The 27,719-nt window shown below is 61.5% G+C and overlaps 4 protein-coding genes and 1 long non-coding RNA gene across 60 annotated transcripts in view; 2 read left to right on the forward strand and 3 right to left on the reverse strand.

The window, feature by feature from the left end:
- Window positions 1-9,124, reverse strand: part of LOC137216978 (uncharacterized) — a 155,155-nt gene extending 146,031 nt beyond the window's left edge. For 25 of the 50 annotated variants that reach the window (XR_010939963.1, XR_010939957.1, XR_010939932.1 and 22 more), the window contains exons 1-4: window positions 7,553-8,662; window positions 6,008-6,230; window positions 5,120-5,804; window positions 2,179-5,000 (exon numbers count right to left, since the gene is read on the reverse strand). This is a non-coding gene — a long non-coding RNA (uncharacterized lncRNA). Of the gene's footprint in view, window positions 1-2,178; window positions 5,001-5,119; window positions 5,805-6,007; window positions 6,231-6,362; window positions 8,663-8,941 lie in introns of those variants that run through there. The other 25 variants (XR_010939954.1, XR_010939944.1, XR_010939948.1 and 22 more) reach the window with 17 other exon arrangements.
- A 33-nt stretch (window positions 9,125-9,157) lies between these two features.
- EOLA2 (endothelium and lymphocyte associated ASCH domain 2) lies at window positions 9,158-14,409 on the forward strand. Of its 7 annotated transcripts, none has more exons than XM_067723126.1 (5): window positions 9,158-9,291; window positions 10,229-10,300; window positions 11,825-11,937; window positions 12,560-12,840; window positions 13,591-13,734. In XM_067723126.1, exons 1-5 carry the CDS (start codon window positions 9,228-9,230, stop codon window positions 13,598-13,600), a joined length of 540 nt encoding a protein of 179 aa, XP_067579227.1. In that variant the 5' UTR covers window positions 9,158-9,227; the 3' UTR covers window positions 13,601-13,734. The 7 variants fall into 7 exon arrangements, with proteins under 7 accessions (XP_067579227.1, XP_067579232.1, XP_067579233.1 ...); XM_067723128.1 differs by lacking the exon at window positions 9,158-9,291 and adding an exon at window positions 9,768-9,955; XM_067723131.1 differs by lacking the exon at window positions 11,825-11,937 and having other exon boundaries at window positions 9,222-9,291; window positions 13,591-14,409.
- Window positions 14,410-15,107: 698 nt separating this feature from the next.
- On the reverse strand, window positions 15,108-16,640 carry HSFX4 (heat shock transcription factor family, X-linked member 4). Its single transcript, XM_067723971.1, is given in 4 exon segments — window positions 15,108-15,315; window positions 15,317-15,422; window positions 15,466-15,658; window positions 16,088-16,640. Coding segments are annotated over 4 exon segments (1,005 nt in total). The 5' UTR covers window positions 16,586-16,640.
- A 4,301-nt stretch (window positions 16,641-20,941) lies between these two features.
- On the reverse strand, window positions 20,942-21,742 carry LOC137217012 (melanoma-associated antigen 8-like). Its single transcript, XM_067723202.1, has one exon. The coding sequence runs from the start codon at window positions 21,740-21,742 to the stop codon at window positions 20,942-20,944; it is 801 nt and encodes a 266-aa protein (XP_067579303.1).
- Window positions 21,743-26,513: 4,771 nt separating this feature from the next.
- On the forward strand, window positions 26,514-27,287 carry LOC137217445 (melanoma-associated antigen 8-like). Its single transcript, XM_067724291.1, has one exon. It carries the CDS (start codon window positions 26,514-26,516, stop codon window positions 27,285-27,287), a length of 774 nt encoding a protein of 257 aa, XP_067580392.1.
- The last annotated feature ends 432 nt before the right edge of the window (window positions 27,288-27,719 follow it).

Raw genomic sequence — 27,719 nt, forward strand, 5'->3', positions numbered from 1 at the left:
ACACTGTTAGAGAACTCTGAAATTTACCAAGCCTGGGAATCAAGCAAAATCTTCATAGTCATTGTTGCCGGAATAACCTCTAACCTGCAAAAGTAGAAGCAAAGACAGACCCCAAGCCCCAGTGGAAGAGGACATGACGTCCAAGGCTGTGCCCTGGAAAAGCCCTGTGACATTAGTGGCATTTTGCGCCACCTGGTTTTCAGGAGAGGAGAGAGACGCACAGAGATAGTAAGTGCCAAGGCTACACAGGAAAAGAAGAGCTGACACCCCAACGCAGGTCCCCGGGCCCCAAAGCCCAGGCTCTGGATTGCATCATTCACATTGTGAGCACACACTGGCAGCCCCTCTGTGTGCCCCATGCACTGGCCCAGCCTATGAGCTACATGGACACACATCCACTCAAAAAAAGGGCAATCCATCCTCACGGACCCAGAGGATACAAACAATGGGCTCCCTTGCCAATGCCTGGGCTCCCAGCATAAGCCCTACATACGGAAAATGCAAACTCAGTTGCTATATCTTCATGGTAACAAGCATTAAGAATCTGTTTTAATATACATTGTTATGTATCTGACATCTCTATGCCTTGGGAAAGGTAGAAAGATCAAGAAGGCAGAAATGGTCAGAGGGGGAACAGGAGAAGAAATACTTTACAACGTACTGACATATTAGTTTCAGCACCTCGTTTTTACATTCATACCCCCCAAGCACTGCATAGAGCTTTCTGCCATGGAAGCTCTTATTACCGACCATCTTTAATTAAAACTGAAGTTGCAAAAAAAACAAACAACCCAATCAAAAAATGGCCAGAAGACCTGAATAGACATTTCTCCAAAGGAGACATACAGATGGCCAACAGGCACATGAAAAGATGCTCAATGTTGCTAATTATTAGAGAAATGCAAATCAAAACTACAATGAGGTATCACCTCACAAAGGTCAGAATGGCCATCATGAAAAAATCTACAAACAATAAACGCTGGAGAGGGTGTGGAGAAAAGGGAACCCTCTTGCACTGTTAGTAGGAATGTAAATTGCTGCAGCCGCTATGGAGAACAGTATGGAGGGTCCTCAAAAAACTAAAAATAGAACTACCATATGATCCAGCAATCCCACTCCTGAGTATATATCTGTAAAAGACAAAAACTCTATTTTGAAAAGATACATGCACCCCAATGTTCACTGCAGCACTATTTACAATAGCCAAGATATGGAAGCAACCTAAATGTCCATCGACAGATGGATGGATAAAGAAGATGTAGTACATATACACAATGGAATACTACTCAGCCATGAGAAAATAATGAAATAATACCATTTGCAGCAACATGGATGGACCTAGAGATTATCATACTAAGTGAAGTAAGTCAAAAAGAGAAAGACAAATATTCTAAGATATCACTTAAAAGATGATACAAATGAAATTATTTACAAAACAGAAACAGACTCACAGACATAGAGAACAAACTTACAGTTACCAAAGGGGAAAAGCTTGGGGAGGGATAAATTAGGAGCTTGGGATTAACAGATACACACTACTATGTATAAAATATATAAACGAAGTCCTACCGTATAGCACAGGGAACTATATTCATTATCTTGTAATAAACCACAATGGAAAAGATTCTGAAAAAGAATAGTTGCTGTACACCAGAAACTAACACATTGCAAATCAACTATACTTCAAAAAAAAGGTGAAGTTGGAAGAGCTGGCCAGCAGATGGCACAATGAGCAAGCAGCACATTACTAGCGTCAAACCCTCCTGTTATTTCAGCCAGAAAGCTGGCCCCTTTCCCAAAGCCTCCTCGGAGTATCCTCTGGGAACATTCTAGTTGGGCGATGCAACACACCAAGGCCACCCTCCCACATTGTCTTGTCTTCACCGCCTGCCCTCCTCCTTCAAATGCAGTAGGTCCAGAGGCAGTAAGCGAGGGGCCCACATGGCTACTTCCTCCTGGCACTGGAGGCTGCCACAGCTCAGGCCATCGGTGAGCTGCTCTGGGCAAACCCACACCACGTCTTCTTTCTCTGGGTCATCAGCAGCAGCAACTCCGCTCAGCCTGGGCAACTCTGGGTGCCACATGGGGCAAATCAACCTTCTGGTGCGAGCCAGGAGAATCTGGCCCCAAAGCCTGCACCCCCACCCAAGCAATAACCCTCAGAACATAAAGACCTACCGGCGTCTCTCTAATCTTCTTTCTGAAGTCAGGAACAAGAATTGGAAACCTCATCACAAGCCAGGAAAAGGAGGCCGCCTGCAGAGAAAGGCGCACGTGTACAGATCGGCAAGGACAAGCACCTGCACGCGGAGCGACACCTTACTCACCCGCGTGCCGCTCTTCTCTAACTGCTGCCTGGCCTGGGAGGCACACAGAGGTCTGTCAGATCACCGACTAACCAAATAAGTGAATCGATGAATTCTTCTCAGGGAGAGAAACAGTGGTTTGCCTTTAAAAGCGCAAGTGAGGGCATCGATCTACTGTACGCAGCGCACAGGCCTGACTCCTTAGGGTGGCCTCCGAGTTGAACCCAGTCTGGTTTCCCAGCTTCCTCTCCCATGAACTGGCTCCACAAGCACCTGGACTCAGTCCCCTGAACGTGTCTGGCCCTTCCAGGGGGCCCGTCCCCCATCTCCCAGCTAAGGAGACTCTTCTCACTTCAAGACCCAGCCCAGACGGCCCTCCTCCCTGAAGCCCTCCGCAGCCCCTGGCTCTGAGTCAGGGCTTCCCCGCTCTTCACGTTGCCCTCCTTCCGCCTCGGTTCAGACTCTGTGCTTTACAGGTCTGCCTGGAAGATGCCCCTCCCCCACCAGCCCTGAGTAACCCAAGGGCGAGTGGACACCTGTGTCCCTGCACAGTCCAGGACCCTCTCACAGGACGGACGTCTGCGGACTTAAATGGGCTTTGCCTTCTGACGCCTGGTACCCAGATCTGCCCTCTCCCATCAAGCTGCGCTGACACCGATGACGCTGACAGATGGCCAGTCAGCCAACGCCCTGGAAGCACGTCCCCTGCCCAACCCAGCGGTCGTCTGATGCACAAGAAGCCAAAGCACCTCCCACCAGGCCGGCCGCAGGGCAGAGCAAGGTGCTGCCCGGGCAAAGGCAGCTGGCGCCCCGTGCGCGCATGCAGCCACCCCTCGGGCACCACTTCTGGGTGTTGGTTCTCCCGGTCAGTCGATGTGGATCGCAAGGCCTCGGGCGCTGCGAGGGCCTGACCACGGGGGCCCACTGCGGGGACCTCTAATGCCCGTCCGTGCTCTGCAGCTCCCCGACGGGCTGGCAGAAACTGTCAGGTCGACATCGCAGGTTGAAGGGACACCCTGCCCAACCCTGCTTGCTCCCTGTCCCCTTAGTGGGTGTGAGTCCCCAGCCAGCCTTTGGCACTAACTCTCTCCCGGGATCAGCTTCCCGAGGGACGCAACCCGAGCCGGCCGGCCCTGGAGTGGTCCAAGGAGCAGGTGATGAGATGGGGTCTTGGTACGGGATTGTCATCACCCGCCTCACTGGCAATGAGGACCCCACCCCGGGGATGGGTGGTGTGCGGGCGGACAGCCCCGGCCGCAAGGCCACAGCCCAGTTGCTAGAACTTTCATGCTAGAATTTTCGCTGGGCTGGCAGGGGGAGAGGAACGTCCTGGCAGGTGAGAAGATCCAAGCGTGCGGAACGCGGGGGGCACAGGGGGAGGTGACTTCTTTGCTTTGCCGACCATAGGGGATGAGCAGCTTAGGGTGAAGAGCAAAGTGAGAAAAAAGGGGGCCCCAGGGTCTCCCCAGTACCTTACAAAGGAGCCCCCATCTCAGGCAGCGGACAATCGTCCAACCCAGGATTCGACAGAAGTGGCTGAACCTCAAAGACGCTGAATGTTCAACCAAGGCACGCCCGTCCCGCCAGCATCGGAAGCCCACCTGGGCAAACCTGCATCCTTGACACGAGGACCAGGGAGACTGGGAGGAAGCCCCAGAAGAGCGGGGCTCCCCAGATGTCTCTGAGCTTCTGAGCCTGAGGCAGCGGCACACCCCTCCCCCTAAAGAGCTGGCGTCCCCAACTCACCCCCGAGGGAGCAAACATGACCCGTGTCCTTCCCCACAGGTGCCCTCCGTCCCAGGAGACAGGGTAGCCAGCCGCCCCGATTTGCTGTGGGACCTGAAGCGCTACAAGCAGGAGAGTGCAGGAAAAATGGGGAGAGGTGGTCAGCCCACTGCCAGGCCCCCAAGCAGAGCGAAGTCACCTCACAACACAGGCCGGGCACGCCAGGCCAGGTGAGGGAGGAAAGGGACGAGCCCCTGCCCTCCCCCGCCGCCCAGGGACCGCAGCAGAGGTCGTGGGGCGCCACTGAGCGGCCAGAAACCAGGGGCTATGACGATGGCCGCCACTGACCAGGAGGCCTGACCCACCGAGCGGGGCAGGTGGTCAGTACAATACGGCTTCCCGGGGGCTCGATGGATGGGCAACCAACCAAGATACAGTCTAAGACGGACACTCAAAAGAGCAAGGACGGACGGCAGGAGGCCGAGGGCAGCCGCCCCAGTGAACAAGTCACGATCCCTCGCCCAGGTTCTGCCCCCGAGCCAGTTCTCAGACGTGGAACCGCGGACCAGGGACGTGGCGGGTCCCCAGCGGGAAGGACGCTGCAGCACCACGGCAAGCAGGCACTGGAATGACCCCCCAGCCCCTCCCAAAGGGACCTCGGGCTCCGCGCTGGGTGACCCAACACCGGGAAGCGGGACACCCAGACAGCTGGAGGCTGGTGGACACCGGGCCCAGCTTGACCCCGATGTGGAAGACGCGATAAACTCTGTCTCTGCGGCCGCTTCAGGAGGACCCCTGGGCTGGGGTTTCTGAGCAGAGGCTGTCACTGGTCCCAGGTACGCAGGGCCATTCCCGAGGGTTTGTCAGTTGGTCTTCAGCAGGGAGAGGCTGCAATCCAGTATCCTCCGGAACCAGGCGCAGGGCTTAGTGAGATGTCTGCCGAGGAATCCTTCAGAACCTGGGATGACCCTTAACGGGAGTGAGAGGATGTAAGGCCCAATGGCAACCCTGCACGCACTCCAGCGAGTAAAGGAGAAACGTGTAGAGAAAGAGCAGGGGAAACACGCCCCAGTCGTGCACTCGCGAACCTTCCTGCCTCCAGGCGATGCCTCATGGGCGTCCCTTGCTCCTGACTCTTCACATCCTCTCTGTCCTTTGTAAAGTCGCCACGGAGAGCACAGGGATACTCAGGAGGCGGCTGAACGGGCCCTACAGGCACAGAGCACAGCAGTCCTGTCATCCAAGCCCTGTGACCACGGTTACGGGATGGCAACGCTCGCTCCAGACTCCCACCCCCGCACCCCGGCCCCACTCCTGAATCTCTCAAACAAGGAAGCTGGCCCCATTCACTGGGCCACGGCCTGATGTCGGGAAGGCCCCCTCCAGCTGCGGAGGGCCTGGGGCCCGGGTCGTTGCCCAGAGACTGAGGACGCTGAAGAGCACGTAGACCCAAGAGCTCAGGAGTGCCGCAGACCTGGAGACGAGCATCTCCCGCCCCCAGCCAAAGGCGATATAACCGTCTGTAACGTGAATGCAAGTGGGGGCATCGCCAGAAGCGCACAGGAGGCCCCCTGTGCTGCGCCACGTTCCCTGCGCAGGCACCGACCCGAGCAGCGGCGGCCAAGTGGCTGCTCACGTCTGCAGGTCCCCTGCGTGCAGCTTCTTCCCGAGGTCCTGCAGCGCCAGTCACTGAGACAGAGTCAGAAACACCTGCGGTTCTCAGGCTGGACCCCTCGATCTGGGCCGTGTGGAGAGGGACACGGCCAACAGGAGCTGCCCAGGGGACAGAGGGGAAGGAGGGGGCAGGGGAGCACGTCTTAGAAACAGGCCAGATGTGGGGCGGCAGGAGGTAAACCGGGAGCTGGGGCAGAGAAAACAAGGCCGGCCATCTTCCTGCAGCTGCACGGCTGCCCCGGGGCTTGCCCTGCGTGAGTCCAGGGCAGGGACTAAAGCCAGGCACTGACCGAGTGACTTACCCAGTCAAGAAGGAGCCCTTTCTCACGGGCAGAGCGCTGGACGCCAGGGCACCGGCTCCTCGGGGACCACCAGCCCCAGGGGGCGGGCCTGGGAGTGGGCCGGCGGGACACGCCCTGACGTGTGGGGCACTTACAGGTCGGAGAGGGTGTAGGCGCATGCCGAGTCCAAAGCTGCCCTTCAAAGAGAGGAGGAAACCAGCCCCCAAGGGGCAGGAGGAGGCATCTGAAACACAAACAACCAGGGCGGGACTAGTACCCGGACCCCGAAAGGAGCTCCCATGACTCGGCACAAAAAGGACACGCAGCTCAGTGGAAAGATGGGCAAAAGGCGTTGCAGAGAGGAAACCAGCCCTACCAAGGAGGACACTAGGGAAACTGAGACTTTGGGTCGAGCCCGTCCCACACCGGTGGTACCCCCAAACGTGCGGCAGGAGCAAACTGGAACCCTCTCCGGGCCTCAAAGACGCAGTTGGGGTGGGGGGCTGGAGGCACCCAGGCCACCGGGGCCGAGAAGGGGACGCAGCCGCCGAGGCAAGTGCCCAGATGGGTCGCAGGGACAGTGAGGTCTGCTGGTGCCACGGGCGGGGGTCAGAAGGGGAAGTGCACTCAGAGCAGGTGCCCTGGGCTCCGAGAGGAGACGATGTCCTGGGGGCACCGCCCCCCAAAGAGCAGTGGCGCAAACGACGAGGACTTCCTAGAAGGAAGATGGGGTGCCTCACGGGGACAGAAGCGTGTCGGGGGAGGAAGCGGAGCTTGGGGAGGAGACTCCCTCCTGGGATGTGGGCTGCGGCCCAGTCACAGGGGCTGGGAGGAAGCAGCAGCCCGAGCAGCGGAAGGCGGGAGCGGCCAGGCTGGAGGCCCGGCTGACCCCCAAGTGAGCAGACAGGAGGGAGAGAAGGCCTGTTCCTGCCGGGACCTTGCTCCTGGAGGGTGTGGGAAGCAGCAGGTGGAGAAAGCGTCACCGGGAAGTCAGAAATCAGATGGTTTGAAGGCTCGGCGCTGACTTAGCTGTACTGAAGATCAAGGCTGAGCTGCAGAGGGGTCCCTCTCCCGGGGGCAGCCACACACCGTCCCACGCCCACCTGCAACACGGCCAGGCCATTCCTCCTGCGCCCGCCCATCCGGCAGCGAACTGGCCTGGCAGCCACTACCCCGGACCTCCCCCGCCCCGGGGGACCTGGGGCTCCCCGCCTCTCAGCACACACGGGAGGGTCAGAGAAGGGAGTCCTTACGGAGCGCCCTCACAGCTGTCCCCCAACCAGCAGCCACCGATCACGGGCCTCTAGCTCACTGGGCAAGTTCCAGTTCTTCAAAACCGGGATTCGGGAGCAACGCCAGCAGCCCACCCACCATTCCCGGGACCCTCCCTCATGATTTGAAACCACTCCGACGAGGTGCTGGGGTGTCTGGACGCAGCTCGCAACCACTCCTGGGGCGACGAGCCGAGGAGGGGACACCGGCACGGAGGGAGTTGGACCTGCTGATCGCTCAGGTGCCCCGCAGCCCCGAGGCCTCACATCCACGAAGGCACCCTCTGCTCCTCACCTCGGGGCCGGCATTCCTGTTTCCTCAGGCTTCCGCAAGGAGAGAGGAGGCCAGCTCGCTGGAAGAGAAAGCAGTGCTCTGTTGAGCCAACGTCCCCTCAGCAGCAGCTGTGGCAGGCGCCCGGCTTACAGGAACGAGTAAGAGCTTGTCCTTGTCTTCCCGGGACTCCTGGAGAGCAGCTCCAGCCCGGGAAGAAGAGCCCAGCGAAGGCAGGCAGCAGGAAGGCACAGGGCGCTGCCAGAACCCCAGACGGGAGCTCCTGACGCTCGCGGCGGGCGGAGAAGGGGACGTTACAGCTGTGCCTGGGAGGAGGACAGGAGCTCGCCAGGACAAGAGGAACCAGGGCTCCAGGAGCGGGAATCGCACGTGCCGAAGTGTAGAGACCCGCAGAGCGCGTGCGCGCCCGCAGCGTGCACGGACAGCACAGGCACCCAGGGTGTTGGGCGACAAGGACGGAGAGCTGGGGCCGCCCGAAGGCCCTCCCAGGGCACCAAGGAGGTGTTGGGGCTTAAACAGGAGAGGGCTCGGCAGGGTCTTCAGCCCGGGGTCGATGAGGACAGATGTGCGGTGTGACACGGAACCGATGGCCTGTGGGGCACCCACTGGAGGAGGACAGACAGGAGGCGTCCCGGCCGCTGGGGAGACTCAGGTGACAGCAGCACCGGCCCTAGGTCATGAGGCCTGAAGTCAGCCAGTAGCAGTGGGGACACAAAGAGGAGCATTTATTCTCATCAGGCACTTGGGAGGCAGGGACACCGGACTTGGTCACCAAGGAAATGGGAGGGAGGGCTGCCTAAGCAAAGCAAGGAGGAGCAGAGCCAGGTGGGCGGCACTGAGTGGGCTGAGGCCCCGCCCCCCCGTCCCCCCACTGGGAGGAAGAGGACAGGAAACAGCTCTGAAGGGGAACTTGGCTTTGTTTGGGACATGCCAGGTCCCAGGCGCGACAGGAAACCGACTGAGAAATTTTCTTCTCACCTCAGAAAAGGCCAGATAAAGACTGTCCCTCAGGACTCGGCCAGCAGTCGCAGGGTGGCTTGGACGGGAGGTGGCCTGGGCATTCAGCCCAGAGGTGCAAGACTCAGCCCAGAGGCCCCGCCCTCTCCCCCTCCCTCCCCTCCCCCTCCCCTCTGACCCCCCCCTCCCCCTCCCCCCCCCCACCCCGCATCCCTGTCCCCTGGGGTCCATTCTGAGGCTCGGATTCGGTCGCTAAGGACCCTGGGTCGCTTCCACTTTGACCCTTGCCGACTGTTGCGGCGCGGACTGGACGCCTAAGGCAAGGGACTCAAAAGGGCACTGCCTGGCCTCCGCCACTGAGCTGGCCTCGCCCACCCTCCACGGGTTCCCAGGGGCCCAAGCTCCATCCCGGTCAGCTCCGCCCCCGCCCCGCACCTGCCCGGCTTTTTCCCCAGCTCGGCCCCACTCCTCCTCAGTTCTGCCTCCTTCGCCAAAAGCTCCTCCTCACCCAGCTCTTTCCCACACTTCCGCCCCAAATACTCCTCCCCCCCGTTCCTCCCACCTCCGCCCTGCCCCTCCCCCAGCTCCTCCCCAGCTATTCGCCACAGCCCCGCCCCTTCTCTTCCGACCCGCTCCCCCGCCCACTTCCTGGTCCTCCTCTGGGTGCCGCTCCACGCCGCCGGTCTCGAACCTCCGAGCGGCCCGGCCTTCCGCGCGCCGCATGGCCTGGCGGCTCCTACTCTGTCTCCTAGCGGCCGGAGCCTGCGGCAAATGCGCGATTGTTCGTAAGTGCGTGTCTACGTGCCTGCGTGCGTGCGTGCGTGCGTACGTGTGGACGTGCATGCGTTCACCCCGGAAATAAGGAGCGTCAGCGCTTGCGGGCGCGGCTACCTGTCACCGGTCCCGGTTCCCCGAGGCGGACGACCGTCCTTCCCGGTGGCCGCAGCCGGGCCGTCCCACCGCTCCCGCGACTCGCCCCGCCCACAAGGAGCCAGGACCCGCCGCGCCCGCGGACGGTACCTCCGGGCGGGAGTTTCCCGGGATCTGCGTCGGGGAGCGCGCGCGGGGCGGCCGAGGCTGCACCTTCCTGTCCCCTCCACCGCCACCGTCCCCGCCCCCCATCCTTCCACGTGTGTGTCCCGCGATGCGCTGGTCCACACGCACCAGCCGCCCGCAGTCCTGCCCCCCCCCCCGCCTCCCGCGGGCACCGCCCCCACCCCCCAGCCCCCACAACCCACACCCCACCCCCCACAACCCACACCCCACCCCACACCCCACCCACCTCCCTGCCCTGCGGTGCTCAGCTGCTTGTCCACGGCTCCCCTCTCGGTGGGGCCCAGCCAGGAGTCCATTGAGGGTCACGGACTGTGGGGCTCTCCAGATCCTTCCCGCGTGGCACTGTGAGGAGAGGTGTCGTTTTCTCCTGTTGGATGCGGGAGCTGCTGGGCTGTAAGGTCACCGTCACTCCTGTGGGATGGGCTTCTGTGCTGCGGGCTGAGGCATCGTGGGGTCCCCGACCCAGCCGGGCGGGGACGGAGCCGTTGCCTTGATGAGCAGGACCAACCCTGAGGGAGGCGGCACGTGTGTTTCTCATCGGTTGGGCCCTCCTGGGTCCTGGTGGTCTCCGGTCCCTGCCGAGAAGAAGACCGTTGTGGTTCCTTGGCCGGCATTGCTGTCTTGTGGCTGATGACTTTTCTCCTTGTCCCTCTGGTTCTCGTGCAGGTGAAGACACCCAGACAAGTGGAAGAGTGTTTTCTCCTCTGGCCACCAAGCAGGCACCCTCTGCGTCGAGAGGTAGGCGGGCACTCAGCCGCCTTCTTCCCGAGGGACTCTCCCCAGGGATTCCGCCCGCACGGTTCGGGTCCCGTGGTTGTGATCTGGTGGCGCCCGTGAGGAAGGGGCTGGCTGAGAAGCTGAGTGGCGGAAACCGCGGGCGAGCCTGGGATCCAGTCACACACCCCAGTAGGAGCCGGAGAAACGGCCAGGCCCCAGGGACTGGCCAGCCTCCCTCGTAACTAACCCAAACGCAGTGAGGAGGGCGACCCTTTGTCACCCATCAGGTTGGCAGAGGTTAAGCGGGGTGATGATGCTCGGGGGCCCGCCAGTGCGTGAGGGCACGGCAGCCTCGCCCGTGGCTGGCAGAGTGTACGTGGGGGAGCCTTTGCGGAAGGCCGTTTGCTGGCGTGTGTCAGCATCTCGGGATGTGTGCCGTGTGACGCGGGCCTCCTCCGGCCCGGGGCTTCAGTTAGCGAGTGTGTGGTCGTGTTGAGTGTCTAGAGGGGCAGAAAGTGCCAAGCAGTCTGGGAGTCCCCATCGGCGGGGGAAGAGTCAGTAACCTGTGGGACAGCCGATGACGGGGTACCGTGTGGGTGGTGAAAATAGGACAGAGGGAGACGTCCAGACGTGAAGCAGTGTTCCCGAGGTGCTGTGAGCGGAGAAGTCATCCCCCACCCCCGCGTGGAGAGGTGTCCAGGACAGGGCTGACCCTCTGTGATCGCTCGCCCGGGCAGTCGTGTCAGAGTCCCACGGTCTGGGTGGCTTGAACTACAGAACGTATTGCCTTGCGGTTCTGGAGGCCAGAAGCCCGAGATCTAGGTGCCGCCGGTGGTGGCTCTTGTGGGGGCTGTGGAGGGAATCTGTCCCATCCCGCCCCCCTCACTCCCGGCGCTCTGCTGGCTCTCCTGTGTGCCGGTCTGTCTCTAACTGGCCCCTTTTTGTGGGGACATCAGTCCTGTTAGAGGAGGGTCGACCCTAATGAGCTCATCGGACCTTGATCACCCCTGTGAAGACCTTTGCTTTGTAGGTAGGGTCACACTCTGAGGAACTTGGGGTTGAGATTCCAGCACGTGAATTTCAGGGGCACGGTGTGACCCCTACCACTCTCCAAAGGCTCTGAGGTAGGAGCACACGTGGAACGTTCCAGGGATGGAAGGAAGGCCTTCATGGCTGCAGCGAGTGAATCCAGGGGCGAGGAGAGCAGGCAGCCAGGGGGAGGAGCCAGACCATGTGGGGCCTCATGGGCCCTGGAGAGAAATGTGTCTCCGCTCTGCTCGGGGAAGGAAAGCCCTGGAAGGTCCTGGACTGGCTGCCTTTGCGGCCTTGTCCCCCGTCCTCACAGCCACGTGGAAGTGGAGGCTCCGTGCGGTGCCGTGACCCGGCTGACTTTCAGGCCCGCGGCTCCCCTGCTCCTCTGTCCTCAGTGAGCAGGGACCCTCCCCCCACCACCCAGGTACAAGGAAAGCAGGCGAGGACGGGGGCGCGTGGAGTCAGGTCCCCTGGAACCATGCGCTGTCTCTCTGTCCTTCGGCGCCTCCTCAGCTGCAGAGCGGGGTGACGGTAACCTCCCGGGTTATTTGAGGATTGAATTCTATGGTCCCTGGATGGTGCCCGTCCCAGGTCCTGGCGTGGAGACGGAACGCGCACCAGTGCCGGTAGTTCCTGCCGTCACGTATCCTTTCTCGGGCTCCGGGCCGGGGTGGAAGCGGTGGTGCGGGAAGGGGTGGGAGGAGGGTGGCTCCCAAGGCGCGCGGGGAAGAGACACCTGGCAGGGCCATGTGAGAGCCAGGCCGTCCCCAGGGCCGAGCCAAGGTTGGTTGCCAAGGATTTGCACTCAGCAGCCCTGCGTAAGATGGGGGATCCGCAGAGCATGGGCAGCGGCAGGGCCAGGGAGCTGCGGGGCCGGGGGCAGGGCAGAAGCCAGGCCCAGGACTGTCCCTGTCTGTGCCGGGAGAGGGCCAGAGCCCGGCCACTGGGCTGTGAAGCCAAGGGGCCCTCCCTCCCTCCTCTCTGCCGCCCGGGGCCCAGTGCCCTCTGTCGTGGAATTGCCCACACGCCTCTCTCTCGCTGTCCCGGCCTCCCTTGTGAGGTCCCCGCGGACTCCATCTGATGGACGGATCCCCCCGGTCGGCACCCCCTGTCAGCTGACGGGCGCGGAGACGGATGGAAGGGGCTGGCGCCCGGGGGGCCCACGGGGCTGAGGTCAGGCCCACGGGTCATGAGCTCGGAGGCCGGCACGTCAGGCTGCTTGACCGTTCTGGTTCTGTGTTTCCACAGGCGCGTGAGGCCCTGGGAGCTCTGGGAGATGAAGTTCGGCTGCCTGTCCTTCCGGCAGCCTTATGCGGGTTTCGTCTTAAATGGGGTGAAGACCCTGGAGACGCGGTGGCGGCCCGTGCTGAGCGGCCAGCGGCACCGCACCCTGGCCGTCCACATCGCGCACAGGGACTGGGAGGACGCGGCCTGGAGGGAGCTGCTGGCCGGGAGGCTGGGGATGAGCCCCGCGCAGATCCAGGCCTTGCTGCGGGACGGGGAGAAGTTCGGCCGCGGAGTGATAGCCGGCAAGTGACGATCGCCTCCCGGGGCTGCCCCCCAGGGTCTCACCCGGGGCTTTGGCGTCTCGTTTTCTTTTGAACCGGTCGGTGTGGGGTTAGGGTTCGTTTTCCTGAGGCACCTCGCCTTCGGAGGGGCCGGGAAGGTCCCCTCCCCGCCACTCTGGGCCTCAGTCCCCCTTTGTGCTCTGAGAGGCAGAGGCGGGTCCGGCTCTGCCCGTGGCGCTCGCCTCCGTGTGTGTCCGTGTGCGCGCCGTGGCAGAGCCCGCGGGAGGCAGCACGGCAGCCAGAGCTGCGTGTGAGGGGGACCTGGGGACTCGGGCTGCCCGCCCGGCTTCACGCACCCGCCTCACCCCCGCTGCCCGCCGCATCCTGAGGAAGTCCCCTAAAGCCCCCGGCGGGGGCAGGTCCCACATCAACCGCTGGCCCCCGGTGGATCGCTCAGGGACCTGATTGCCCGTAGGCCCCCCGCAGCGGCGGCCCGGGGCCCTCCTGACCTGTACCTGCTGCCTGCAGCGGTCGGGCCTTGGTGGGGTCGTGGGGGACCAGGCCTCTCCTTTTCATTGCTCTCCCTCCCTCCCTCCCTCCCTCCCTCGGCCTCGCCCCCAATTCCCTGAACCGAGGTTGGCGGGTGCGAAGTGCTCGGCCAGAGGGACCCAGTTCACCCCGGGTCCCCTCGATGACGTGGCCTTGGTCTCTAGCGGTCGTGACTTTGAATCACCTTGTTCTCCATCTGTGTGCTTGTGTCTTTGTGCACAGGGCTGGTTGACATTGGGGACACTTCGCTGTGCCCGGAAAACTTAGGTCCCAACGAGGTTGCGGAGCTGGAGAATCAAGCCCTGCTGCCCAACCTGCAGCAGAAGTACCTGACTGCGCTTGCCAACCCCCGCTGGCTGCTGCAGCCTGTCCCCGGGAGGGGCGGGAAGGACGTCTTCCAGGTGGACATCCCCGAGCACCTGATCCCCTTTGGGCAGGAGGCCTGACCAGACTGCGCTCTCGAGAGGAAGGTGACCGAGAGACCGGCTCATTGTGCCACCGTCCACTCGCCTTCACGCCCTGGACGTGCACGTCTGGTTCGGTCTGAATCGGCCCTGCCCCGGGGAGCGCTGCCCGCTCCGTGCTGTTCACGGAAGCAGACGTGCCCACCTGGTGCAGGGACAGGGGTTGGGACTCTCCTCGTGCGATGCCGCTCTGGGCTCAGCGACAGAGTCTCGAGGACTTTGACCTTTAGGAAAAGATGGCAGTGCCACTCGTTTTGGCCCTACTGGTTCTGGGTGGTTGAGAGAGATGTGTTTTGAGGGGACCGGTTAGCGTTTTCCCCTCTTTGGCCTGGTCAGAACTCCCAGATGTTTGGACCGCGTCTGGGGAACGAACGATGGGGGAAGGCCGGTGGCGGGCCTCGTGCACGCGGGAGAGGACCGCAGGCCCAGAAAGAGGGCGCGGTCTGTCCTTGCAGGTGACCCTGGCCCTGTTGTAAAGCGTCCCTTGGCTCACGAAGCGTGTGTGTTAGACGTGCTGCCCGGCCACTTCACGTCCGAAGACAGGCTCCTAAATACAGCTCTGACGGCAAAGTGAAAAGGGCTGGCGCTCGCTTTGTGGAAACCTCTTACTTCTCTGTGGGGTTTGGGGCCATTTGTCAGCAAGCTTTCTAGGGGTTGTCACCTCTGAAGGTGCTGGGCTTTCCCCCAGGTGTCGGCTGGGAAGGGCCCGTCTCTTCTGAGGCAGACGGCAGTGTGCACGCCTACCTTGGTGGGTGGGATGGCCCTCCTTTCCGGCGGGCCTCTTTGGGAGGCCCCTGGATGGTGGGCTGGACACACGCTCAGCTGCGGGTCAGAAACTTCTGGCATCGTAGGGGGACCCAGGAGGAGGCTCCTTCTGCTTCAGGATGCATGACTAATGGAAGGTGACACCCCTGAGGTCAGGAGCCAGGCTGTGCTGCCTCCTGACTAGCAGGCAAGGCCCAGGGACCAGCCTGTCCTGGGCTGGCCTCAGCGCTCCCGAGCCACGTCCGTGGCTGAGCGTGGGAAATGCTGCGGCTTCTAAACGAAAGGGGGCGGCGGGGACCAAAGCCTGCCGGGGCTGTGGGTTTCCAGCCTCGTCGGGCCCGTCCACTGAGATGTGTGACTAGTACGGACAGTTAGAAAGGACACAAGACTCGCACTTCTCGTTCGATTCTTCATTTGCTCCCGTGGACCTTGGCTTTTCTTTATTAGAGACAAAAGTAGGTTCTTGGTTATGAGATGGGGCTTTTTGTGTGTCCCCAGGGGCCTGCGAGCTCAGGGATCACAGTGGTCCTTGCACTGTTGGCGGAGAGCACGCCTGCAGTCTGAGGAGCCCCCCTACTCCTCGTCCACCTCAGGGACCTTGTTTGGGGACGTAGCTAAAAGGGCCCCCGGCAGGAGGGAGAGACAGCTGTTGTACAGAGACATCTCCGAGCCATAAGCCGGGTAAACCGTGGGGCTGGCGGGCAGTTCCCTGGCGCCATAGCGGGGGCACAGAAGTGACATTCCAGGGAGTGCCCTGCCCGCTCAGGCCGCCCTGCTCACTGGGGGCGTGGTGTCCCCTGGCCCATCCCGCTCGTAGAGCACGTGCTAGAGGACAGGAGAGGCTGGGTAGCGCTGGGCCCCTGAGCACCTGGGGCTTTCTTCTGGGTGGTGGAATCGTTGTAAGGGATTTGTGGGGAGCGTCTAGTGGCAGCCACCGGCTTCTTTCCCTTCGGGGCTGTTGCGCTGGTCCCGGGCTGATCAGTTGCTCCCAGGTTGCATTTTCTCTGAATGTTCTCGATGAGCAGAGGCTTGTCTCTCTGAAAGTTGGAGTTGCAGAAGATCTGAAATGAAACGAATCACTTTAGCCATTCTGGGAGAAAATACCCACTCCTCCCCGCCCACCCCCGTCCCTCATAATGGTCTTATCTGACTGTGGAGAAAAGGTCTCTTTAAGTTCCTGGCAGGTTATTCCGCCCTGGAGTGTGCGCTCCCTAGAGCTCCCCGAGGCGAGCCTCGGTCGAGGTGTTACTGTCGCTACCTGACATCTCGTGGCCTCTCGAGAGGGTCTGTAGGCGCACCTGCAGGTCCCCTCTAAGGGGCTGTGGCTGAATACCACAGGCTCTACTTTCTCATCTTTCCTTAACTACCTTCTCACGTGAGGAAACCTATTCTCGGAAATGAAACCCGTTCAGCACGTGGCCCATCTGGCCTCCCCGGGAGGTGTTCGAATAACAAGAGAACGTGGGCAGCGGAAGGGCTTTCTACTTTACCATCAGCCTCTTCTTCCCTGGAGAGTGGCTGGTCAGGCGTATTTTGCTGAATCCGTGCCGGTTCATTTGGCGGATGAAAGTCGTCAAGCTGTCTGTGTTGAAAATCCTGTCTGCGCCTCTGCGGTGAAGAACCTCCCTCTGGAAGAGGTCTTCCTCGACGATCACCATATCTCCCTTGTCATTCCAGCGCACAGAGGTGAAGGCGGGCTCCTCCGCCATCGTCCAGAGCTTTCTTGGGAGGGAGAGCTGAAGAATGCTCTGGTTGGCCACACCGTAGTCTGCGCCCTGTGGTGGCGGGTTGTCTTGGGAGACGGGATCTGGGCTCTCGGCTTGGTCGCCCTGCTTCTCCGAACTCTCCCGTGAATCCACGTTGGGATGCGGGGACGCACGAGAGGGGACCCACGTTGCTGGCTCTGCGTCAGCCGATGGGCCCAGCATGGCTGTACACAGCTCATCGCTGCTCTGACTAGCCATGGAGCCAGTCTGGATTGGGAGCATTCTCCACCTGAGACCGTATGACTGAACTCTCAGGGCAGAAATGCCTTGGACCAGAGCGGGGGTGCCCAGTAAATACTGTCCGCAAGACTCTAGAATCTCGGTAGTGGGGCAGCCAGCCGCTCAAGTCGCAGTCTTCTTTATTGTCACGTGATGTCACCGAGGCGGTCTGGAGAGGGAGCCCTGGCCAAGTGTCTTTTTTTCTAAAAGCCTCGAAAAGTGTGGTTCAAGTTCCCGGGAAAGACTTCCGTCTGCCGCCAGGCACCTTGTTTCAAGGGGCCAGGCCCCGGATGGGTTGAGAAACGTGATCCTGTCTCCACTCCCATCCCTTCATGCTGGCTTCCGATGTGCTCAAGGGCCAGGCCCTGGCGAGGCGTAGCTTGGCTGCCACTGAGACCACAGGGATCACGTGGGCCCCTGGCGACTGTCCCTCCCAGAAGATGGGGCTCCCTAGCGGGCTGGTTGGCCTAGCCTGAGTCGGTGCCCACCCCCCCCACCCCCATCCCCCTTCCGGCTCTGGTCGCTTGCAGCTGTTCCTGCCAGCTGGCCGGTCCCGCTCAGATGGGCCCAAACAAAGGGTCCTGATTTCCTGCCTCCCAGGTCAAGCTGTCCCCAGAGTAGGGCTGTGCGCGACCTCACATTCAACTCGAGTGTTCCCCAAGCACCTCAGACACAGCCCTGCCCACGATGCCGCGTGGGAGGGCATAGCCACGTGCCCTCCGCTGGGCATCGAGCCTCCTTTTGGGCTCTGCCTGCCCCCAGACCCCATCCCTGTGCGGATCACAGAGGGCTTGTCTTCAGCGTCCATTTCTTCCCGTGGAAGCCCTTCTCGTGGCCCAAGAGCGCTCACTTTTGGAACACCTGCGTGCGTCCTTTTCCCATCGCCTTCCCAGACCGTCGGATTCAGCCTCCCTGGAAGCTGCCTCGAAAGCCCTGTTTCCTTTCCGCAGTGGGGTGTTTGGCTTCTGCTCCCCCCGATCCTGGCCTCCCACGCCCACCTTGGGTCTCCGTGGGTGCTTGCCCTTTGAAGGACTCGATCTGGGGCTTCGGCGTGTAGCCTGTCCCATTGAAAGCAGGCATTTCACTGGTGCGCCCCCAGGCCAGCCCTGCTCTCCTCCCCCACGCCCGCCCCTGCCCCCCCCACCCCCGGGGCCCTGTCCCCGCTGTTACCTTGAGGATACGTAGAATGATTTTGTTTGCTTTCAGCTTCGACGCTTTTGAACGGGCCTGCGTGACACGGACTCAGTCCCGAGGAAATTTCCTACTTGCCGACCTAGACGTGACCGGGGGAAGCCCCCGTCCACGTGCATTTGGAAGTAGATGAGGGTCTGGGTGTCGGACGGGCCGAAACGCGAGTGAGAGTCGTCCGTCTTCACCGCAGGTGGGAGGATAGGACGGTGGGTTTGGTGATGCGCGTTCTCTGGCCGTTGTGGGCGACTTTGTCCTTCATAGTCACTGTGTAGCGGACAGAGTGGCACCTTGGAAAGGCCCGTCTGCGAGGATCCTAGGTCCCTGTCCCAGCTCTGCCACTAAGCAGGGTCATCTGCCCTCTGTGAGCGCCACTGCCCTATTTCTGAAAGGGGAGAGCTAAGAGGGTGTGCAGGAGGATCGCCCGAGGTGCCTTTCAGCCTAAGGACTGGCATCCTGGATGGAGCTCCCGGGCCTAGATTCGGGCCTGCTCCCTGGTCTTTATGCTTCTAAACTGGTTTACAAAGCATTCTTCGGGTCAGTTCCTCCTGTAGGGACATGACCTCGGAGGCTGCGAATTGTGGTGGAGGCCGTCGGTGGCTCCTCAGAAGGGGCCCAAAGGCTGGGGCCTCCTTGGGCCCAGCCTGCCTGTGTGGCCTTGCCTGCTGCCCCCCTCCTCGGGCCCTCCCTCGCCCCCTGGGTCCCGTAGGAACTGCCTCCTTCCTGGTCCCCCTCCCTGCCAGGTGCCAGCCGGGCCCCGGCAGTGGGTTTGTGTGGCACCGTGGGGTCTTCCTCAGCCGGGTCTCGGGACCCTTCAGCTGGGCAGGCACAAGCCCTGGCGACGTCCAAGGCCTGCCTTTGCCAGCCTCGCCCTCCAGCCCCTGCCCTTGGCTTCCGCGCCCTGATGCCCCCAGCCCAGAGGCCCCCCAGCCGCTCCCCTCCCTCGCTGCCGCCAGGGTCTCGGGGTGTCTGCCAGCGTTAACTTCCCTCCAGTATCTGAGGAGGCTCCTGCAGGGGCCTTATCCCAGTAGGCACTGGGGCCTTACAGTCAGTCCCAGGCAGTCTCAGTCCCTCCCTCCCCGTGGCTCAGCCATGAGCAGCTCAGCCGGCCAGGTTCCCGTTGGACAGGAGGGCCCCAGGGCAGGAGCAGGGACAGGGCGCCGTCACACGGGAAGGTGCCGGGACTGGCCAGAAATGCCAGCCCCTGGCGGTGTCAGCTCTCAACAAGCCACAGACGAGCCCCACACTGTCTCTGCTTCTCCTTGGCACCTTCCTTTCTTGGGCCTGCTTTTTGTCAACTGAAAGACACCGTGTGACACTGAGAAGAGCAGTGAATCGCCAGTCAGAAGGTCAGCCACGGGCTGGGGTGGGTGGGAACAGCGTGGGCTCGAGAGGAATTCAGACCAGGGCTCTGGTCCCCACGCTGTCACTTACCAGCACGTGATCCTGGGAAGATTCTCCAGCCCCGTGGCGTCAGGTTCCTCACCCGTGAAGCGAATGGGTGTGATGAGCCCTGTCTCGGGCTGCAGGGATGTGTGTGAGCTACGTAGGGCAGCTCACAGGGCCTGGCGTCTGTTGGAACTTCGATGATGGGCAGGTATTTCTCATGTTGTTCGGCCTCAGACCCTTCCCCTCTCTCCTCTGGCATTTGGTTGGGCGGTTTCTTGTCCCGGTCGTGTCAGAGAATATGCAGCTCAATAGGATGTGGAAAAGCTAATTAGCCAAACAAGATGTTTCATCAATAAAACTAAGGAAATTTTCCCAGTTAGAGGGTGTGTTAAATTCGGGTGCGGAGGGGTGTTCCCAGCGAGATACGACACGAAGCTCCAGGAAATAGAATCAAGGAACAAGGCTTTGCATCCCTCCCAGATGCTCTTCCATCCAAACCGTTCCTTTGCTTCATTTCAGCCCCGCCAGACATCGAGTCCTTGATTACAATTGCCAAAGTACAGTCACGATAATGATTAAAGCTAATTAGCACCTTGGGTTCTGGTTCCCCCAAGAACAGGGAAAAGAGGGCCTGTCCACGGACTCTGGGCATCACGTCAAGGGAGTATGACCGCGTTTCTCCAGCTGTTGCATATATAACACCTACTTCTTCACTATGGTCAACTGCAATGCAACAAGAGCCGGGACCCCTTCCTTCCTGCCCGAGTGTGAGATTTCTCTCGGGTTCATCCGTGATCCAGAAGGACACCTCACAGTAATGTCGCATTTCAGACTTTCCCCCCAAACCCCAGTCACACCGCCTGCAGGTCTGGCTGCTGCCACCACCCAGCTTCATCACCATCACCTCCCCACAGAAGGAAGCCCCGCTTCCCAAAGCCCCAAACTGCCCTGGCTCGGGGCACTTAACACTCCAGGGCTCGCTCCTGGAGCCCCACCGCCTCGTCCCATGTGGACTTGTTCTGTGGGACTTAGGGGACGTCTCACCACCTTCCTCATGTGACAGCGGCTCCTAGACCATCACTCTACGTGTGAGTGTGTCCTGCTTTTCCTAGCGTTCCCGCTACTAACACAGGGCCTTCCGGAGAGCAGAGGCTCCGTGGAGGTCTGCCGAATAAATAAGCCGGAGAGCAGGGGCCTTACTTACGCAAATCAGTTTTTTCATACTTTCGTAAATCACCGTGCAAATCCAACTAAACAGAGATAGCTTAGTTTTACAGAATGACAGACAAGCAGGATAAGAAGCAAAAACTCACTACGATTACTTTTATTTTTCTAATTCTTCCCCCATCTACATTACTGCTAAGTACTTTCACATGTCCAGAGCAGTTCTGATTCCAATTCCGTGTTATCTGCTTCAGGGTCACAAAATGAAATGGGAGATTTCCCAGTCTCTTTTACAAAAGAGCAAAACTCTTGTTCTTAAACTGGGTAATTATAAACACATTCTAATCAATGTCATTCACAAAGTTAGACACTGAAGCTTGTTTAGTCTTCCATTAAACGGAATAACATTTAAAAAACTCCTAAAGAAAACACAGATGATATTCCATGTCATCTTACACAAGAGGAACCCAAAGATGCTACACACCATGTTCCCCCCACTCGCAGGGGCCCTCACTACTTGGAAACTCGACCGCTCTCTCTTCAAACTCAGAGTGAAGGACCAGCCTCACTTGCTACCAGTGAACTTGGGCCTGGAAGGAGCCTGGCTGCTGCTCTGGCTCAGGCTCCCTCTTCCTCGTCGCTCACACCCCCTGCACACAGGGATGGGAAGGACCTGGGATCCAAGCTACTGACCCTGAGCAGATGCTCCAGGACCTGCCACTTGCTGGTCTCCGCGTAGGCCCGGGCACCCCACAGGAACTCGTAGCGGGCAGGGTCGCTGTGGGGCACCTGCCGGTACTCCAGGTAGCCCTCCTGCACCCACACTTTGGTGAGCAGCTCCCTGGGCTCCCCATAGATGCAGGACTCCCTCCCGGCACACACCCGCATGTTGCCGAGCACTCCCCACACCTCCTCCTCAGGGGCGCGTTCACCGAACAGGGTGATCACGGCCAGGACCGGCACCAGGAGGCCGGCCTTGGGCGTGCGCTGCCCGGCCCTCAGCACTGCATCCCAGGTGAGGCCCAGGGTGGGGACCAGGACGTAGGTGCGCTGGCGGGGGTCCACCACCTTCACGTCCACGCCAAACAGCAGCTGCAGGCACTCGCAAACGAGGCGGAGGACCACGGGGAAGTGGTCCCGATGCTCCCGGAGGACCGTACTCAGCATCTCCACCTCGGAGGTCGGCTCCCCGGTACGAAACTTGAGGAGCAGGAACCCCACCAGGTCAGCCATCAGCGCAACAAGTGCCTCGCGGGACAAGGGCTCGGCATAGGCGGAGAAGGAGGGGGCGCCAGGGGAGGCGGAGGACGAGGGGGATGCGGCCTCCTCCCCCGCAGCCCCCAGCAGCGGCGCCTCCACAGGACCCTGGGCCGGGACTGGGGCCTCAAGGTCGGCCTCAGGCTGGCGGAGCTCACTCATCTCGACCAGGGGCCTGATCACTGGGGTCGGGCCGCCCACGGGAGTGTGGGCAGGGGACCTCGTACCTGGGGTAGAGAGGGGGTGTGAGCGGCCTCGGCGGAGAAAGGCACCCTGGGCAGCCCTGACAAAGGCCACTTACAGGTCTCGTCTCAAGGGCTGCCCTCGGGCCTCACAGGGGCGCTCCTCCCGGGTGGCCTGTCCCCTGCCAACCTGAAGAAGGAAGTGAAGGGGCTCCTCAGGGTGCAGCCAGCACGGCCCCAGGTTCTGGGGCTGACAGGGCGGTGGGGTGACTTGGGTGTTGTGGGGTCCCCTCTGTTCTGGGAGGGGGAGCCCCTGGGTACACACTCAGGGCACGCACCTCCCCTTGGCTCCTGGCGCTGCCTGGGCCTCCTCTGCTCTGTGCCCTGAGGACACGGTCCTCAGACCTGGGCCTTCGCCTCCCGGGTCCTGGAGCCCCTGTAAGAGGAATGGAGGGCGCACCTCTTGTGTACACTGTGGCACAGCTCTGGGCCTCGGTGCTGGTAGGAGGATTGGGCCGGACTCTGTGAGGTCCCCCCAGTTCTGAGTTCTGGGGTGGGTGGTCCCCTCGGGGTCGCTCGTCGTGCTCACTGTTCCCCTTAAGGGCCTGGACCCTCCCCTTTGCAGGCCGGAGGGGAAACTCAGAACAGGACCCCGAATCTGAACAGAAAGCAGTGAGGGGACCCCACAGGTGGCCGCACCTGCCCAGGGCCTCCCGAGGGTCCTAGGATGGGGAGATGCTGGGTCCTCACCTCCTCCTCACATCCTGCCTGGCCTCCCAGCGCTGACCACAGGGGCAGGTTTCTGTTGAGGCCCCTGTTCCAGGGCTGGGGGTCTGCTCAGTCCTCCCTCGGGGTCCTGGGAGTCCACCCTCTGGACCTGAAGGCTCACCCCTCACACCAAACACCTGACGTCCTGAGGACCCCGACCCAGAGGTCAGGAAACATCTCATCTGCTGACCGTGCTCTGGCGCCTCCAAGGCCCCCGCGGAAGGGCAAAGGATCCCTCCCTGTGTCGGGGTCTAACGTCCTCAGTCCTTCCTTCCTCGCGTGCAGGCTGGACTCTGGGCAGGACCTGGGATTGTCCCGTCTGCCAGTGTGAGTCCCTGCTCCTTATACCAGGTCTCCAGTCTCTCCGAGACCCTGACGTCAGGACGTCAGGACAGGCCTACCGTGCTCATCCCACCCCGGGGCCTCCCACGGCCACCTGCAAGGGCGGTGATCTGGTGGGTCCCTTTTGTCCTCCCTCAGGGTCCCCTCAGTCCTGCCTAAGGGCCCTAACCTTAGTCCACCAGGGACCTGACATTTTACCCTCTGCCCTCATGCGACCCCACCCCTTATCCCAGGTCCCCAGCTTCTCTGAGACCCGGAAGTCAGGAAGTGCTGATGTGCTCATCCCGTCCTATGACCTCAAGGGGCCAACTCTGTTCTGGGGTCCACGTTTTCCTCAGTCCTCCCTCAGGGCCCTCACCTTGACTCCATGCAGGACCTGGGATTCTAGCCATAGCACACCTGAGAGCGGACGCTTATACCTGTTCCGAAGCCTCTCTGAGACCCGGATACATAAGTGAGGACTCGCTGCCAAGTGCTCATTCCGCCCCAGGGCCTCCCAGGGCTGAAGGCAGGGAAGGGTATAAGGGTGAGGGTCTGACAGAGACTGTGGAGCGGGTATAAGGGGCGGGGTCTCAGGCGGGCACAGGAGAGAATCCAGGTCCTGCGTGGAGCCAAGGTGAGAGCCCTAAGGGAGGACTGAGGGGAGCCTGAACCCCAGAACAGAGTTGGCCCTGGGAGGCCATAGGGCGGGATGAACAAGTGTGGCACTTCCAGACATCCGGGTTTTAGAGACGCTGGGGAGGGCGTATAACGGTCGGGGTGTCTGGTGGGCACGGAAGAGAATCCCACGTCTTGCGCTGAGTCAAGGTGAGCGCCCTGAGGGAGGACTGAGGGGAGCTTGGACCCCAGAACAGAGTTGGCCCTGGGAGGCCATAGGGCGGGATGAGCACGTGCAGCACTTCCTGACATCCGGGTCTCAGAGACGCTGGGGAGGGGAGTACCGGGCGGGGTCTCAGAGAGGCTAGGGAGGGGGTATAAGGGTCGGGGTGTCTGGTGGGCACGGGAGAGAATCCCAGGTCCTCCGTGGAGTCAAGGTGAGTGCCCTGAGGGAGGACTGAGGGGAGCCTGGACCCCAGAACAGAGTTGGCCCTGGGAGGCCATAGGGCGGGATGAGCACGTGCAGCACTTCCTGACATCCGGGTCTCAGAGACGCTGGGGAGGGGAGTACGGGGCAGGGTCTCAGAGAGGCTAGGGAGGGGGTATAAGGGTCGGAGTATCTGGTGGGCACGGGAGAGAATCCCAGGTCCTCCGTGGAGTCAAGGTGAGGGCCCTGAGGGAGGACTGAGGGGAGCCTGGACCCCAGAACAGAGTTGGCCCTGGGAGGCCATAGGGCATAATGAGCACGTGCAGCACTTCCTGACATCCGGGTCTCAGAGACGCTGGGGAGGGGAGTACAGGGCGGGGTCTCAGAGAGGCTAGGGAGGGGGTATAAGGGTCGGGGTGTCTGGTGGGCACGGGAGAGAATCCCAGGTCCTCCGTGGAATCAAGGTGAGGGCCCTGAGGGAGGACTGAGGGGAGCCTGGACCCCAGAACAGAGTTGGCCCTGGGAGGCCATAGGGTGGAATGAGCACGTGCACTTCCTGACATCCGGGTCTCAGAGACGCTGGGGAGCGGAGTACGGGGCGGGGTCTCAGAGAGGCTAGGGAGGGGGTATAAGGGTCGGGGTGTCTGGTGGGCACGGGAGAGAATCCCAGGTCCTCCGTGGAGTCAAGGTGAGGGCCCTGAGGGAGGACTGAGGGGAGCCTGGACCCCAGAACAGAGTTGGCCCTGGGAGGCCATAGGGCGGAATGAGCACGTGCACTTCCTGACATCCGGGTCTCAGAGACGCTGGGGAGCAGAGTACGGGGCGGGGTCTCAGAGAGGCTAGGGAGGGGGTATAAGGGTCGGGGTGTCTGGTGGGCACGGGAGAGAATCCCAGGTCCTCCGTGGAGTCAAGGTGAGTGCCCTGAGGGAGGACTGAGGGGAGCCTGGACCCCAGAACAGAGTTGGCCCTGGGAGGCCATAGGGCATAATGAGCACGTGCAGCACTTCCTGACATCCGGGTATCAGAGACGCTGAGGGGCGGGGTCTCAGAGAGGCTGGGGAGGCAGTATAAGGGTCGGGGTGTCTGGTGGGCACGGGAGAGAATCCCAGGTCCTCCGTGGAGTCAAGGTGAGTGCCCTGAGGGAGGACTGAGGGGAACCTGGACCCCAGAACACAGTTGGCCCTGGGAGGCCAAAGGGCGGGATGAGCACGTGCAGCACTTCCTGACATCCGGGTCTCAGAGAAGCTGGGGACCTGGGATAAGGGACGGGGTCTCATGAGCACAGAGGGTAAAATTTCAGGTCCCTGGTGGACTAAGGTTAGGGCCCTTAGGCAGGACTGAGGGGACCTTGAGGGAGGACAAAAGGGACCCACCAGATCACCGCCCTTGCAGGTGGCCGTGGGAGGCCCCGGGGTGGGATGAGCACGGTAGGCCTGTCCTGACGTCCTGACGTCAGGGTCTCAGGGAGACTGGAGACCTGGTATAAGGAGCAGGGACTCACACTGGCAGACGGGACAATCCCAGGTCCTGCCCAGAGTCCAGCCTGCACGCGAGGAAGGAAGGACTGAGGACGTTAGATCCCGACACAGGGAGGGATCCTTTGCCCTTCCGCGGGGGCCTTGGAGGCGCCAGAGCACGGTCAGCAGATGAGATGTTTCCTGACCTCTGGGTCGGGGTCCTCAGGACGTCAGGTGTTTGGTGTGAGGGGTGAGCCTTCAGGTCCAGAGGGTGGACTCCCAGGACCCCGAGGGAGGACTGAGCAGACCCCCAGCCCTGGAACAGGGGCCTCAACAGAAACCTGCCCCTGTGGTCAGCGCTGGGAGGCCAGGCAGGATGTGAGGAGGAGGTGAGGACCCAGCATCTCCCCATCCTAGGACCCTCGGGAGGCCCTGGGCAGGTGCGGCCACCTGTGGGGCCCCCTCACTGCTTTCTGTTCAGATTCGGGGTCCTGTTCTGAGTTTCCCTTCCGGCCTGCAAAGGGGAGGGTCCAGGCCCTTAAGGGGAACAGTGAGCACGACGAGCGAGCCCCGAGGGGACCACCCACCCCAGAACTCAGAACTGGGGGGACCTCACAGAGTCCGGCCCAATCCTCCTACCAGCACCGAGGCCCAGAGCTGTGCCACAGTGTACACAAGAGGTGCGCCCTCCATTCCTCTTACAGGGGCTCCAGGACCCGGGAGGCGAAGGCCCAGGTCTGAGGACCGTGTCCTCAGGGCACAGAGCAGAGGAGGCCCAGGCAGCGCCAGGAGCCAAGGGGAGGTGCGTGCCCTGAGTGTGTACCCAGGGGCTCCCCCTCCCAGAACAGAGGGGACCCCACAACACCCAAGTCACCCCACCGCCCTGTCAGCCCCAGAACCTGGGGCCGTGCTGGCTGCACCCTGAGGAGCCCCTTCACTTCCTTCTTCAGGTTGGCAGGGGACAGGCCACCCGGGAGGAGCGCCCCTGTGAGGCCCGAGGGCAGCCCTTGAGACGAGACCTGTAAGTGGCCTTTGTCAGGGCTGCCCAGGGTGCCTTTCTCCGCCGAGGCCGCTCACACCCCCTCTCTACCCCAGGTACGAGGTCCCCTGCCCACACTCCCGTGGGCGGCCCGACCCCAGTGATCAGGCCCCTGGTCGAGATGAGTGAGCTCCGCCAGCCTGAGGCCGACCTTGAGGCCCCAGTCCCGGCCCAGGGTCCTGTGGAGGCGCCGCTGCTGGGGGCTGCGGGGGAGGAGGCCGCATCCCCCTCGTCCTCCGCCTCCCCTGGCGCCCCCTCCTTCTCCGCCTATGCCGAGCCCTTGTCCCGCGAGGCACTTGTTGCGCTGATGGCTGACCTGGTGGGGTTCCTGCTCCTCAAGTTTCGTACCGGGGAGCCGACCTCCGAGGCGGAGATGCTGAGTACGGTCGTCCGGGAGCATCGGGACCACTTCCCCGTGGTCCTCCGCCTCGTTTGCGAGTGCCTGCAGCTGCTGTTTGGCGTGGACGTGAAGGTGGTGGACCCCCGCCAGCGCACCTACTTCCTGGTCCCCACCCTGGGCCTCACCTGGGATGCAGTGCTGAGCGACTGGCAGCGCACGCCCGAGGCCGGTCTCCCTTTGCTGGTCCTGACCATGGTCACCCTGTTCGGTGACCGCGTCCCTGAGGAGGAGGTGTGGGGAAAGCTAGACACCCTGGGGTTTTGTGGCGGGAGGGAGCTGCTCACCGAAGTGTGGGTGCAGACGGGCTACCTGAAGTACCGGCAGGTGCCCCACAGCGACCCTGCCCGCTACGAGTTCCTGTGGGGTCCCCGGGCCTACGCGGAGGCCAGCGAGTGTCAGGTCCTGCAGCATCTGCTCAGGAGCAATAGCATGGCTCCCAGGTTCTTCCCATCCGTGTCTGCAGGGAGTGTGAGCGATGAGGAAGAGGGAGCCTGAGCCAGTGCAGCAGCCAGTCCCACGTCCAGCAGCTTCTCCCGTGGGGCAGGAAGGGGGGCTGCTCCTTCACTCTGAGTTTGAAGAGGGAGCGGTCAGCCTTCTAAGCAGTGAGAGCCGGGCGAGTTGGGGGAAGCCGGTGTGCAGCATTTTGGGTTCCTGTTGTGTATGTTGACATGGACTTCCATGTCGTTTTCTTTAGGAATTTTTCAAATGTTGGTTCTTTGAATAGAAGACTAAACAAGCTTCAGTGTCTAACTTTGTGTATGACGTTAATCCCACAGGTATTTGCACTAATTCAGTTCAAGAACAAGAGTTTTGCTGTTCTGTAAGAGAGGTTGGGAAATCTCCCAGTTCGTTTTGTGACCGTGTACAAGATAACAGGGAATTGGAATCAGAACTGCTCTGGAAATGTGGAAGTCCTTAGCAGTGATA

The sequence above is a fragment of the Pseudorca crassidens genome, chromosome X (genome assembly GCF_039906515.1).
Source record: "Pseudorca crassidens isolate mPseCra1 chromosome X, mPseCra1.hap1, whole genome shotgun sequence".
Taxonomy (NCBI): domain Eukaryota; kingdom Metazoa; phylum Chordata; class Mammalia; order Artiodactyla; family Delphinidae; genus Pseudorca; species Pseudorca crassidens.

Excerpts from the sequence above, each read along its gene's own strand:
- LOC137217445 (XM_067724291.1), top strand. The coding sequence starts at position 26,514 with ATGAGTGAGCTCCGCCAGCCTGAGGCCGACCTTGAGGCCCCAGTCCCG.
- EOLA2 (XM_067723125.1), top strand. The coding sequence starts at position 11,876 with ATGGTCCCTGGATGGTGCCCGTCCCAGGTCCTGGCGTGGAGACGGAAC. Across the intron at positions 11,938-12,559 it reads CGGAACGCGCACCAGTGCCG|GCGCGTGAGGCCCTGGGAGC; the intron begins GTAGTTCCTGCC and ends GTGTTTCCACAG. Across the intron at positions 12,841-13,590 it reads CGGCCGCGGAGTGATAGCCG|GGCTGGTTGACATTGGGGAC; the intron begins GCAAGTGACGAT and ends CTTTGTGCACAG.
- LOC137217012 (XM_067723202.1), bottom strand. The coding sequence starts at position 21,742 with ATGAGTGAGCTCCGCCAGCCTGAGGCCGACCTTGAGGCCCCAGTCCCG.